The sequence below is a fragment of the Stenella coeruleoalba genome, assembly GCF_951394435.1.
Source record: "Stenella coeruleoalba genome assembly, chromosome: 18".
Taxonomy (NCBI): Eukaryota; Metazoa; Chordata; class Mammalia; order Artiodactyla; family Delphinidae; genus Stenella; species Stenella coeruleoalba.
In genome coordinates, this window is record NC_137164.1 from 67341652 (window position 1) to 67355608 (window position 13957).

The 13957-nt window shown below is 43.9% G+C and overlaps 1 protein-coding gene across 10 annotated transcripts in view; it reads left to right on the forward strand.

The window, feature by feature from the left end:
* The window catches only part of CLYBL (citramalyl-CoA lyase), a 300835-nt gene that overhangs the window by 155976 nt on the left and 130902 nt on the right, over nt 1–13957 (forward strand). For all 10 annotated transcript variants that reach the window (XR_013824823.1, XR_013824824.1, XR_013824825.1 and 7 more), the window contains exon 2: nt 12483–12669. Coding sequence is in view for 5 of the 10 variants with exons in the window: in XM_079902842.1 (XP_079758968.1) it covers nt 12483–12669 (187 nt within the window). In the remaining 5 variants the exon portion in view is untranslated. The remainder of the gene's footprint in view (nt 1–12482; nt 12670–13957) is intronic.

Here is a 13957-nt window from a genome sequence, read left to right on the forward strand (position 1 = left end):
GAATGATTTGTTTTCTTATTATTTATGTTTATAAACAATTGGGAATTTAGCAAAATTTATTAGAATTTGTGGAGGCAGTTTCTAAAGGGCAAGGGCACGTAAAAGATGATTTTTTTTTTTTTTTGGTTCAAAAACACCCCTTTAGTGGTAACTGCACTTGAATGCAGCAGAAAATATTTTAAAATAATGTTTGAGTGGAAATGTAAAGTGATACAGCCACTATAGAAAGAAGTATGGTTTTCCCTCAAAAAACCATATGATCCAGCTGTTCCACTTCTGGGATATACCCAAAAGAATTGAAAGCAGGGTTTTGAAGAGATATTTTTTCATAGCAGCATCATTCACAATAGTCAAAAGGTGGAAATAATCCGTATCCATCAGTGGATGAATTGGTAAACAAAATGTGGTACGTACATGTAATGGAGTATTATTCAACCTTTAAAAAGGAAGGAGAATCTCACATATGCTACAAGATGGATGAACCTTGTGGACATTATGCTAAGTGAAGTAAGCCAGTCACAAAAGGACAAATACCGTAAGATCTCACTTACATGAGGCACCCAGGGCATTCAAATTCATAGGGACAGAAAATACAATAGAATAGTGGTTTCCAGGGGCTGGGTGGAGAGGGAATGGGCAGGTTGATGAAAAGTTCTGTGGATGGATGGTGGTGATGGTTACACAACAGTGGGGATGTATTTAATGCCACTGAATCGTATGCTTAACAATGGTTAAAATGGTAAATTTTATGTTACGTGTATTTTACCACAGTAAAAAAAAATATTTAACCAGCAGAGGTGTAAAATGATAGAATACAGATCAGCTCAAGGTGGGAAATACTGATCTTGAAGGTTTAACATGATCCATAGATTGTTTCATCATTGCTCAAATAAGGCCGTTATAAACCTTCACCCAGCGTTTCGGATCTCCAGCCCCTTTCCATGGCCACCTTCACTCACTATATCATGCCTCTTTTCCTGGAATGTCCAAAACCCTGGTGTAAAGAGTGCAAAGGGCTGTGCATAAGCACATGGCCAACTAGGCACCTTCGTGCCCCGCTGGTGGCAAAATAAGTTAGTACAACCCTTTGTGAAGACAGTCTGGGGAAGTCTGTGAAGAGCGTAACCATGATCACGCCCACTCTCCCTTTTAGCCCTCTGAGGACACAGGCTAATGGACACATGTGGCCCTCTCTCCTTAAACGCTTGCCAGCCCACCGCCCATCCAGCCCTGAGTCCATCCTTTCCTTCATTCCTCTCTCGGGTCCAGTCCCTGTATGTGCTGGGCAGCATGGTGCTGAGAGCTACACATACACCCATGTTGGGTCAGGATGGGGAGATGCAGTGCGGAGGTGTGTGGAGAGCACGCATCTAGGCACTGATATGTGTTAACTATCTAGTAAGTGATGTATAGGCATTGTCTTCATCAGGGTTCTCCAGAGAAACAGAACCAATAAGGTATGTCTGCGTGTGTGTGTGTGTGCGTGTGTGAGATATGTATAAGAGATGTAGTATAAGGACAATAAGACCCACATGATTATGGAGGCCGACAAGTCCCGAGAGCTGCACTCAGGAAGCTGGGGACCCAGGAGAGCCATTGGTGTAAGTTCCAGTCCAAAGGCTGGCAAGCTTGAGAACCAGGAAGAACCAATGTTTCAGTTCAAGTCTCAAGGTGGGAAATTCTGGAAGGCTATCAGGCAGGAGGAGTTCCTTTTTTACTCAGGGGAGTATTGGCCTACTTGGTATCTTCCACTGATTGGATGAGGCCCACCCACGTTAGGGAAGGCAGTCTCCTTTACTCAGTCTGCTGATTCATATGTTAATCTCATCCAGATGTATCTTCACAGACACACCTAGAATAATGTTTTACCAAATATCTGGGCACCTTGTGGCCTGGTCAAGTTGGCACGTAAAATTAATCATCATGGTATTATGTACTAAAATGATTTAGAATTAATTGTGCTGCCTAAATCATTATTGTAGTTAACAATTGCTTTTCAAATCAGTTTTGAATTTAAGAGTGACATTATGAAAAGTCCTGAATCAAATTCTTTTTTTTTTTTTTTTTTTTTGCGGTACGCGGGCCTCTCACTGTTGTGGCCTCTCCCATTGCGGAGCACAGGCTCCGGACGCGCAGGCTCAGCGGCCCTGGCTCACAGGCCCAGCCGCTCCGCGGCATGTGGGATCTTCCCAGACCGGGGCATGAACCCGTGTCCCCCGCATTGGCAGGCGGACTCTCAACCACTGCGCCACCAGGGAAGCCCCTGAATCAAGTTCTTTTCTGCACTTGGTTAAGTCTGGACTGCCATTTAGATAATTCAAAAAAAGTATTAGGCCCAGTACATTTTTGTTTATGGAGTGATAGCGTGAATGTGACAAGTGGAACAACTTGGAAGTTCCTTGGCCTTCCCTGTTTCCATTTGAGCCCTCCAGCATATGGTGCTGGCTGAGGATCATCCACGGGTGAGGCAAGAGCATCTCAGAGCCAAGTATCAGCGTCAAGGCTAAGATGTGGAGTCCTCAGTTAGGGTCCCTGGACTTTGTACAGCATATACCACCTGGCCTTGGCTTCAGAGAGCTCTGCTGCTTGTGAAGAGAGATCAGCTGAGGCCTCCACCCTCAGTCCTACCTGCCTTCCCAAGCCCTGGATTTGGATGTTTGCCTGGGCTCTGGAAAGCTTCTTGTCTATCTGCATTGGTTGTAACTTGGGTGGAACCCTGCACTGGGGCCCTCTGGAGCCTCAGCTGCCTGGGCCAGAGGAGAGGAGTAGAATCTGGGCAGGTAGCTTGAGGGCAGGGGAACCAGCCCAGCTGAGCATCTACCCCCACAGGGCATGGACAGCATTGAATCACCGGGGGTGTGTGGCAAACTCAGACTTGTATGTTGGCTACTTGGGGTTTATGGCTGAGGAGCAGAAGTTTTTAAGCAGTGGGAGTGCTCCCAGGTGCTGTAGCAGCCAGTGTGATGCTGACCACCACAAGAGCCAGGCCAGGCAGCAGGATCCTGATAAGCAAACCCAGGCATCCTCCCACGGGGGGATCCATAGGGGCCTGGGAGGGAGCTGGAGCGTGCTGCATTGGCCATGCAGGTGCCCAGCCCTCGCCCCTGCGAACCTGACCTCAGGCTTAGGAGAGCAGGTCTAACTCCAGCCCCTGCTGGTGCCTGCTGGCTGCCTCACCAGAGGTGGTGCAGGTCCTCAGTGCCTGGTGCTGTGAGGCCCTGGGAAAGGGTACCTCTTACTTAAGATGGGAGGAGAGGGAGACCCGGAGGAGAATCCACTTCAGCCCCGTGAGAACAGGGCTAGGTTCCCTCTCACTGAATATGACAGAAGTTCTCCTAATGCCAAGTTCCTGTAGCCCTTGCTTCCTGGGGAGGCGGCTGTGTGACCCCACATGGTGGTTCCCAGGACACGGGAAGCACTTTGTCTTCAGTGGCCGATCCATAGCCCAAGCCCCCTGTGCTCCCCACTCCATGTGGTCATGTTCTACCCACCTCTGCACGGACTCTGGCCCCTCAGTGCCTCAGCCACCTGACAAGGGCTGAGTGGTCACCGCCTGAGAATTGCAGGGACTTCGTTTATCTTTGTGCTTTTCCCAAGGATCTGACCCCCTAGTGATCACTTGTTACCTAGTGAAAACTAGAATCAGATCTGGGGTTGAAAGCAGCATCTAGCCAACACGCCCTGGTTCCTGACCTGTGTGTGCTGACATAAAATCCTCCCTTCCCCAACTTACCAATGTATATATTTTTAAAATTTTATTTATTTTTGGCTGCATTGGATCTTTGTTGCTGCGCACGGGCTTTCTCTAGTTGCAGCGAGCGGGGGCTACTCTTTGTCGCGGTGCGCGGGCTTCTCACTGCGGTGGCTTCTCTTGTTGCGGAGCACGGGCTCTAGGCGTGTGGGCTTCAATAGTTGTGGCACGTGGGCGCAGTAGTTGTGGCTCGCAGGCTCTAGAGCTCAGGCTCAGTAGTTGTGGCGCACGGGCTTAGTTGCTCCACGGCATGTGGGGTCTTCCGGGACCAGGGATCGAACCCGTGTCCCCTGCATTGGCAGGTGGATTCTTAACCACTGTGCCACCATGGAAGTCCCTCACCAATGTATTTTGAAAAGCCTGTCAGATTTTCTAACAAGAACTAAATATGAGTTAATGTTAAAACCCAATTGCTGGGCTTCCCTGGTGGCGTAGTGGTTGAGAGTCCACCTGCCGATGCAGGGGACATGGGTTCGTGCCCCAGTCCGGGAAGATCCCACATGCCGCGGAGCGGCTGGGCCTGTGAGCCAGGGCCGCTGAGCCTGCGCGTCCGGAGCCTGTGCTCCGCAACGGGAGAGACCACAACGGTGAGAGGCCCGTGTAACGCAAAAAAAAAAACCCAATTGCTATTTTTAAAACTCCAATTACTATATAAACACATTTCACCTAAACAAAAGTAGATTTGTTAAGTAAGCCAACCGTGAGTTGGGTCAGCATTTGTAAAAGTGTCTGATATACAGGGCTTTTCCTGGAATATGAATTCATTAGAACTTCAAAAGCAAAACAGCATGAGGTTGGACACTTTACTGGAGCACTGGAGAGTTCTCAGCCAACGAGAGGCTAGATGGATTGATATTTGTTAAATTGGGATTCTGTTTGTACTGCCTTCAATTTAGTCCTTTCTCAGGATTTGGTGGTTCCCCTTCAAATCTAGTTTGTTGACTGTTTTAATCATAAAAGATTTTGTCAAATGCTTTTTTCTACATCTACTGAGATGATCATGTGGTTTTTGTGAAAGCTGTAAATTTAAGTTACACTGGCTCCACCTAAGGGGAAATGTGACTTTTTGGAAAATACATAAATGGGTAAGATTCAGCAGTGTAATACCCGAATCTGAGGCACCAGTACTGGCTTCAGCAAAACTCCTCTGATGCAACTATTTTGTTACCTCAGGGCTCACTGGTCATGAGAAACTAAGTTGGGGAAGGGTAGAGCATTTTCTAGCCCTGGAGCTATTGGGTTGGCCAAAAAGTTTGTTTGGGTTTCTCCGTAACATCTTACGAAAAACCTGAACTAATTTTTTGGCTAACCCAATATATCCCTCACTGCAGAAGACAAATAGAAAGTTCCTAAAGAGTGGGAGCCAGGCAGAATATTCCCCAGTTTCATCACTCATGCTTTCCCCCCACAAGCTTCTCTCAGCATCTGACGAGCTTAGTCCCTGCTACTGGCAGGGACTTCCTTTATTTCACATGCCCTGTCCTTGCTCACTCTGCCTCCTGGGAGCTTGAGGTTTGGACTCTCAAGCAGTTGGAAATTAGCAGACTTCCTTCTATTCACTATGGACTTGATCTAAGAATCTAGTTTGAACTGCAGGCTCAGCAAGGACTTCTTGGTGATCACCCTCTCCCCGGCCCCCCACTTCCAAACCCTGCCATGATGGCTACTGATTCAGTGGGTGGGCATGTACAGCATCATGGTTTCCAAGCAAGGAAAACTGCCATTCCTCTCAAAGTTATCATTCCCAGTCACTTCATTAGTGGGAAGTTGCATAATTGGTACCCAGCTCCCCTGCCTAAATATGGTAGGATTACGTGCTGGCAACTTTTAAAGTCCAGCAATCCCAGATCCTTTCTAGGACCAGTAAGACACTTTGGTGGTACTTTGAAACCATGGTGCTGAGATTCTCATCCTTGGCTGCACCTTGGAGTCTCCCTTGAAGCTTTAAAGAAACACTGTTGCCTGCGACTCACCACAAGGCTCTGATTTAATTGGGCTGGAGTGTGGCCTGAGGTTTTTTTCTTTTTCTAAGTTCTCCAGGTGATTGTAATGTGCAGCCAAAGTAGAGACCTCTGTACTAGCTATCAGCTAAGTAAAGAAACCACTAGCTTGGATGAGAAGTCACATATCAAATGGCAGATCCTCAAATGGACATTAGCTTAATTATTGCTGCTATGTCAAATATTGTTAGCAGTTTGTCATTTTTTTATCAGAAAGACTTTTCCTTAAACATGGATTTTTTCCCCAAGTTTGCTGCATTTTTAGTTACGACTTTATTATTACTTTCGTATCATCTACTTGTATATAATAGTAACATATGACTCACTTAAGAGAAGTTTTCGTTGGAGCAAAATTTCCTGCATTAGGGCAATGGCTACACATTGGGAGCATCTAGTACAGTGGTCCTTCAACTTGGCTATACATCTGAATCACCTAGGGGGCTTTTAAGTTCCAGAGCCTCAGCCTTGCCCCAGGCCAATGACTTCAGAATTTCTGTGACTGAGCTTTAGCGTCAGCATATTTGAAAGCTCCCCAGGTGATTCCACTATGCCCCGGAGTTTGAGTCAGCCTAGAACAGCATTCTCAAACTTTCATGAGATAAGCGTCCCCTGGAGATTTGTTAATATGCAGCTTCTGATTCAGTGGGAGCCTTAGACTCTGCATTTCTAACAACTTCCCACATGGTGATGGTAGTTGCTCCCATGAGACATGGGAGAGTCTCACATGAGAACAGATAAGAGACCAGCATAGCTGGTCTATAGCAACACCTCACTTAAGTGGCAAGAACCTAGAGAGCTAAAAAAAAGAAAAAAAATTATATACTGAGCCTGGGCCCTATTGCCAGTGATTTTAATTTGATTGCGCTGGGTGGGGTCCAGAATTGACAAGTTTTTAAAGCTCCCCAGGTGGTGGTGATATTGAATCCCAGGTGGAGAACCCCAGCAGTATTAGGGACTAGCTCTGCCTCTTGTGGTATAAATGGTTAATAAATGGTATCAGGTGGAGGAGGAAAGGGAGAAGACCCAAACAAGGCCAGTAGGGACCCCCCTCCAGCCAGAAGAACCCCTGGACCTGCCAAGGGATGTCTTATCTAAAAAAATTCCCTCTGTAGAGAGAACTCACCATAAGGCTACCAGATTTTTTTCAACTCATCTTACGCCCCTGTTTTGCATATTGTTTGAATATATTTACATGTTGACTATCAAGAGGCCCTAACTCCAAATATGTAAGATAAAATAAAATAAGTTAGATCTTGCACCTACTGCAATTGTATTCATACGCAGTAGTCAGTGCTGAACACAACTCAAGTAGGGAACAGATTTTGAAACAGCCGGAGATGGGGGAAGGAGAGGACACGCCAGCAGTACGGGAGGAGGGAGGTTTGGGGAAGCCACGACGGGCTCCTGCCATCTGCCCAGTGACAGCCCCCTCTGGGACCTCAGAGTCTGCAACAGGACCTGAAGCCCAAACCCCCTCTACACCTTTCTCTTCCTTATTATTCCAAACAGTCTTGCTGCCTTTGATCTTTCTCCCTGAAGCTTCATTCTGTACAGACCTTTAGCCTTCCTGAGCTGCTTGCAGGCCATCCTCTGGGTGTTCCTCCCTGGACCTTCTGGACTTGACCTGTATCTTTTGGGCCGCCTCCCTGCAGTGCTCAGCACAGTGCCGGTCAGTGCAATCTCATGCGGTTGGTTGTACGGGGTGTGCCCTGATCAGGGTGCCTACAGAAGCCACGCGTGGGGCTGAGCTTCAGCTCTCCTCTACGCATCAAAGTTGCCGCCTCAGGAGCAGGCGGCACCTCTTTGCCCTTCCACCTGCTGGCAGGCTCGAGGGGACACCTTTTTCTAATTTGCACAAAGGGACCTGCCAGGTGTGCTAGTGGAGACCCTGCGCAGGTCACCCAGTGCATGCTTCCTCAGTACTCACTGAATGTATGAACAAGAGAACAAAGTGGAGGCAGTGAGGATAAATAAGAGGTTTCCACAGTCATCTCAGTAAAGGTGAACGAGGCCCCAAACTAGGACGTCATCTGTATTTACAGGAAGGAGGAGATAAACAAAGGAGAAGCAACAGGCCATGGGTTGGGTTAAAGCTTCCAGGATGGCAAAGGAGAGAGGGAATAAAAATGACCTCCTACCTGTAATCACCACTAAAACTTGACTCTTGCCCAAGAAGTATAAGGATAGTGTGGTTGCAGATCAGTCTTACATACCCACTTCTGGACAGCTGGCGTTGGTTGGGTAACGAGGTAACAGGAATTCTGTGCTCTTGTCTGCAAGACCCTGTGGTAAGCAACGTGGGGGAGACGTAAGACTTCCCCTCCCTCGGTTGCTTGTGATCTAGTTGAGGGCACTTGTGTCCAACAATATTCCTGATGCTGGTCTACACGGACCAGCATCGCATGTGGGTGACAGGTGTCAGATGATCATAGTAGCTATGGACGTACATACTGCTTTACTGCCTGTGGTGAGCTCTCCCCTGTATGAGACAGCTATAATGTTGCTTCTCACCTAAGAGGAAGTTGACATTTCTTGCTTGCTTCTCACCCCATCTTCTGACTGCCAGTCACAATATTGGCATGAACCACATAAAATTAGCATTTTTGTAGGCCAAAATGGTTAGATGTCAGCAATTTCATATAGGTGGTTCTTATTCTCTCCACCATATTATGCTGCCACTTGAGACCTTTCAAGTGATTTTATTGGTTTGTTTTAAGCCTATTATAAAAGGATTTTTTTTAAAAAGAGTGATGCTTCTTCTGGTAAATGTGCAAAATAGGAAAAAACTGTGCAGAAGCAGAAAAATCTTTTATTTGTTTATTTATTTTTGGCTGCGTTGGGTCTTTGTTGCTGTGCATGGGCTTCTCAATGCGGTAGCTTCTCTTGTTGCAGAGCACAGGCTCTAGGCACGTGGGCTTCAGTAGTTGTGGCTTGTGGGCTCTAGAGCGCAGTCTCAGTAGTTGTGGTGCATGGGCTTAGTTGCTCCGCAGCATGTGGGATCTTCCCAGACCAGGGCTCAAGCCTGTGTCCCCTGCGTTGGCAGGCAGATTCTTAACCACTGCTGCACCAGGGAAGTCCCTGGAAGCAGAAAAGTCTTAATCCCAAATTCTAAAATTCAGAGGCATCCCTAATCACATTTTGATGTATTTCCTTCCAGATATTTTTCTTTGTATTTTTTATAAAGTTGAGATGTTATTGCATATGTAATGTTATATCCTCTGTTTAAAAATAACAATCTTCACTTCACATTAAATATTTTTATAAACACAATTTTTAATGATGGCATAATATTCCATTGAATGTAGGTACTGTAATTTATCCTACTGTTGGACCTAAAGGTTGTTTTCAGTTCTTAATATTATATATATGTAGTTTTATTCCTGTTCATTTTCTTGAGATAGATTCCTGTCTTAATCCATTTGGGCTGCTACTGTAACAGAATAGCATAGACTGGGTGGCTTATAAACAACAGAAATTTATTTCTCACGGTTCTGGAGGCTGGGGAGTCCAAGATCAATGCTCTGGAAGATTCAGTGTCTGATAATAATGTACTTCCTGGTTCATAAATGTCAGCCTTTTCACTGAGTCCTCCCATGGCAGAAGGGGCTAGGGAGCTCTCTAGTGTCTCTTTTTTAAATTTTTTTTGCGGTACGTGGGCCTCTCACTGTTGCGGCCTCTCCCGTTGCGGAGCGCAGGCTCAGCAGCCATGGCTCACAGGCCCAGCCACTCCTCAGCATGTGGGATCTTCCCGGACTGGGGCACGAACCCACGTCCCCTGCATTGGCAGGAGGACTCCCAACCACTGCTCCACCAGGGAAGCCCTCTGGTGTCTCTTTTATAAGGGCATTATTCTCCTAGGTTCTGCCCTCGTGACTTAGTCACCTCCCAGATGCCCCACCTCCAAATACCATCATACTGGGGATTATGTTTCAACATATGAATTTTGGGGAGTACACATTTAATCTATAGCAGTTCCCAAAAGGAATGGGGTCAAATTACTTGAAATTACTGGGTCAAAAAGCAGGAAACTTTTTTAAGTGTCTTGATTTGTAGCATCCATTGGCTTTCCAGAATGCATGTGCCCCTTGATTAACTTTAGCCATGATGGCAGAGCCAGTCCTTTGCTGGTTCTGGTTTGGTTACCAGTGATAAATGCTGTTTTTAAAGATGAGAAAGTCTAAAGATGAATGGTCAAAAAAGACTCCGCAGTTAGGTGGACATTGAACTAAGCTAGAAAGATCTGTAAGTTTCAAATAAACCTTGAAGCTAGAAAGATCTGTAAGTTTCAAATAAACCTAGGGGAAATACTTTTCGAGCAGAAGCAAAGGTACAATGGAAACAATACAGCATATGTGGACAGTCATAATCTAATTTTCCCAGGGTAGATAGTTGCAACATGGGAATAGTGGGATATAAATTGAGAAAAGGGCTCTCAGCTGAGACTACATTACCTACATTCAATGTAGGTAGATATCTACCTATCCTGTAGATAATGGGGAGCTGTTGACAATTTTTGAGCAGGGGATTATAAGAGGAAAATAATGTTTCAGTGATCATAGGAGACTTTATCTGGGAAGCCAGAAACATCTTTACGAGTGGCAGAAGATTTTTTAAATGATCATCTGTTTTAGAAAATTACACATCATATATAAACATCCTAGGAATGATCTGCTCTAGTGCTTAGCATGTGACAGTGGTATGACCTGTCAGCCATGTCTGAGTGGCTCAGGCTTTGAGATTCAGGTGGTGTGGCTTGGAGATCACAGTGGCTGGATCCAAATTGGCAGTCAGAAGCTATTTCGCATGGAGGAAATCTCCATGAGAATTTTCATGAAATGAAGGTCTCTTTGGCTTTTACATGTGCAGTTACAGCAAATCCTCATGAGGAGTGATTTTGCCTTAAGCATTTCTTGGTAAATAAAAATTTCATCTCTTTTAATTGCATTTTTACGATTTTAAAGGAAATGCATATGTTGCAAATTCTGGTTTCCAGTACGAATAAGTAAAATGTGGTTGTTGCTATTACATCATTATATTTTCTCTTTTTTAAGATAAATCAGATATTTTTAATCAGTATAAAACGATGACAGATACTTTGGGAATTCTTCAATTATCTGTCCATACTATATTTAATATCAATATTAGATAAATGTCTTGTAATATATGTACACTTTTAAAACCCATCTATATGTCACCATATCTCACATAGCACAATGCTTATGTTATGGAAAAATAAGACTTCGACTCACGTTTTAGATTTAATTAAGGTTAGTTTCAAGAAAGAATGAGGGGGCCCTTAACAAAATTGATAGGCCACCAAAAAGACGCTGATTTTTTCTTGAGATACATTGTCACAAGACACACTGATCATGGCAAAATGTTAACAACTGTGTAAAATATTTGATGGCATTAACGTAGGATAACTACTAAATGTCAAGAGCTTTCATGAAGAATACAGCTGGCATATTTTTGAAAGGATGGTGCTGTTTACCCCGGGGGAGTAGAACAGTAGGGTGTTATCCAGTTTGCTGGGGCTTTCACCTTTCTTTAACTGGGATTTTCATGACGTACAGCTCCATCTGTTATGGACAGGGCTGGTTTCATGGATGTGTGACCTGCACAGTCACGGATGGCCCTATGCTTAGAAGGGTCTGGTGCTTTGTGTGATGTTTTTCTGTTGCCATCTTGAAATTCCCTATAAATTTTGAACAAGGGCTCTGCACTTTTATTTTGCACAGGTGATTCAAATTATGTAACTGGTGTTGATTGTGAAAGCTGATTTCATCTTCCTTTGCCATGTGTTATGGGCTAAAACATGGTTTTCACGGGACCAAACTATGGACCAGGTTAGAGGAGAGGGCTGCGGTGGGCCAAGGGAGCTTCTGGCCAACTCCTCTTATTTCCACAGGAGGCTAAACTTAGTACAATAGGAGAAGCGGGGAGAGAGCAGAGTTTACGAGCAGGCAGGGCTACTGACAGCTAGAGTTTCTCCATTAAGAACAGCAGCAGTGGCTGCCATTCCCGCTACACCCACCTACCACCTCAAGCTGATAACCCCCAGGCTCCGGCTGAGTGCTTCATGTGCATTATTTCCTTTAACTTAATTTTCTCAGCAACCTGCAACATGAGTATTATTTTTACAGATGAAGAATCTGAAGTTTCCAGCAATCAAGTTGCCCATAATTACAGAGCTAATAATGGTCTTTGCTGACTTAAGAAGTAGCCAGCCAGCCTTGTCTGTTGTTAAAATTGAACTTGAATCACTTATTTGTCTACTTAAAAAGATTCATTGTCAGGGAGAGAGCCATAGACTTTGTTTACATAGATTGTTCATTTTCTACTTTTTACTTTCATATAATTGTAGATAGTATTGTTCTTTAGGACCTTTTAGATGTAAATTTCTTTACTTTTTTCTCCATGGATGCTATCTGGACAGCATACTAATGCTGGAAGTGTTTTTCCAAGAAGAGATAGCTACACCTTCCTTCTTTTCTCAGAAGATTGTGTCAGTAAACAGTATTATATATTTTTTAAACCTCAGCCAAAATGACATTCTGTTGCTTGATTATTTCTGTTATTATTGTTTTCCTAGTTGTTATGTGTGATTATGTTCTGCCCTAAGTTAAAAAAATTATCCATGTTTTCTATTTTAATTTTGTATTAAAATAAGGTTTTTCAAAAATTTGTAAGTGAATTCTATTCTTGACTCATTCTAATTATGTCTTCTGCAGGAAAGCATCTCTGGCAGCTGATGTGTCCAGGCTTGGGTACAGTTCCTCACCCAATCACAGATACATTCCGCGAAGGGCCGTGCTCTATGTTCCTGGAAATGATGAAAAGAAGATTAAGAAGATTCCCTCTCTGAATGTGGATTGTGCAGTACTCGACTGTGAGGATGGTGTGGCTGTGAACAAAAAGGTAATGGCATGATTTTTCCTTATGATGGAAAAAAGAAATGAATTGAAATTTGGTGCTCTCCTGGTAGCACTGCTCACTATTTGGAAAGAGTCTACTGTACTCACCTTTTTCTGATTATCGATGTGTTCTTGACCAGCCCTTGTGTGGGTTCTGAATATGTATGTTTCTTTTCTCCAAGAGACAGGAAGAATCCAGCCAAGATATATTTAAAATCATGGCCTTCAGTATATGTGACTATGTGTGTGTATAGATAAAGAGATACACACTTAAAAAAAAAAGAGAGATAGACACTCAATCCATTTTGGCTGTGATATTTGCTGGTTTGAGTAAATGACTTAATCCTAGAATTGTGGTGTAAATTTTTCAGACCAGTAAGATGGAATTAAGAATTTATCTCTTTTTTTTACTGCCAGGTATATTGTGTAGTGGCCTTATCTCTTCTGGGACAAGTGCCAATAAAAGAAAAGATAGACGTCAATGGATGAGTCACCATTTTCCCTCCTTAATTAAAGAGAAACTACACGCAGAACCTTAAGGTTACAGCTTTTGGCTGATTTTCTCATGGCCTGATCAGAGAAATGAGTTGCAGAAAATACCCAATTTGTAAATAGGTACAAAAGGTTCTTACTGGCTGGTAGCATAGTGGGTGCTTTTTGTTTCATTTTGATTTGCCTAACTTCTTTTTCTAGGTTTTTATAATGAACAAAGATTTGTTCAATAATTGGGTGAAATACATAAATTATTTTAACAATAACTGATGTTTGCATGGAACTTTTAAAATTAAACACATGCTTTCCCTCAACCTTCATCTATCCAGTCCCTAGACAATGAGGTTGGCCTGGGAATGGATTGTGGGGCTGGTGGCACAGAAGGAGCTGGCCATCTGGATTTGTATCTATTTGGATAGTTTCTTTTCCTAGGTGACCTGAAATAGCGTGGTTGTCCTATACAACTTTCTTGATTAATTGCTTTCCTTAGAGATTCTAGCAAACAAATATTTGCCTTATTTTTTTAAGTTAATTTACAGCATCTTTCTAATGGTCAAAGCAAGGCTTTACAAGTGTTTGGGAAAGGATTAGAATAAACATGTGGAATTTAAAGCGTCTACTCAATATCTTTGGCATGCACCAAGGAAAATGCAATTAATCTTCTTTCTCGCAGAGATTAAGGTAAATAGGGCTTTTCTTGAAGGACATAATATGATTCCAGTATGCTCCCTTCCGAAACTCATGTAGTGCACTCTAAGATTAGATACTAAGTTGTAATTCTAGTTCTGTGTGACCCAGGG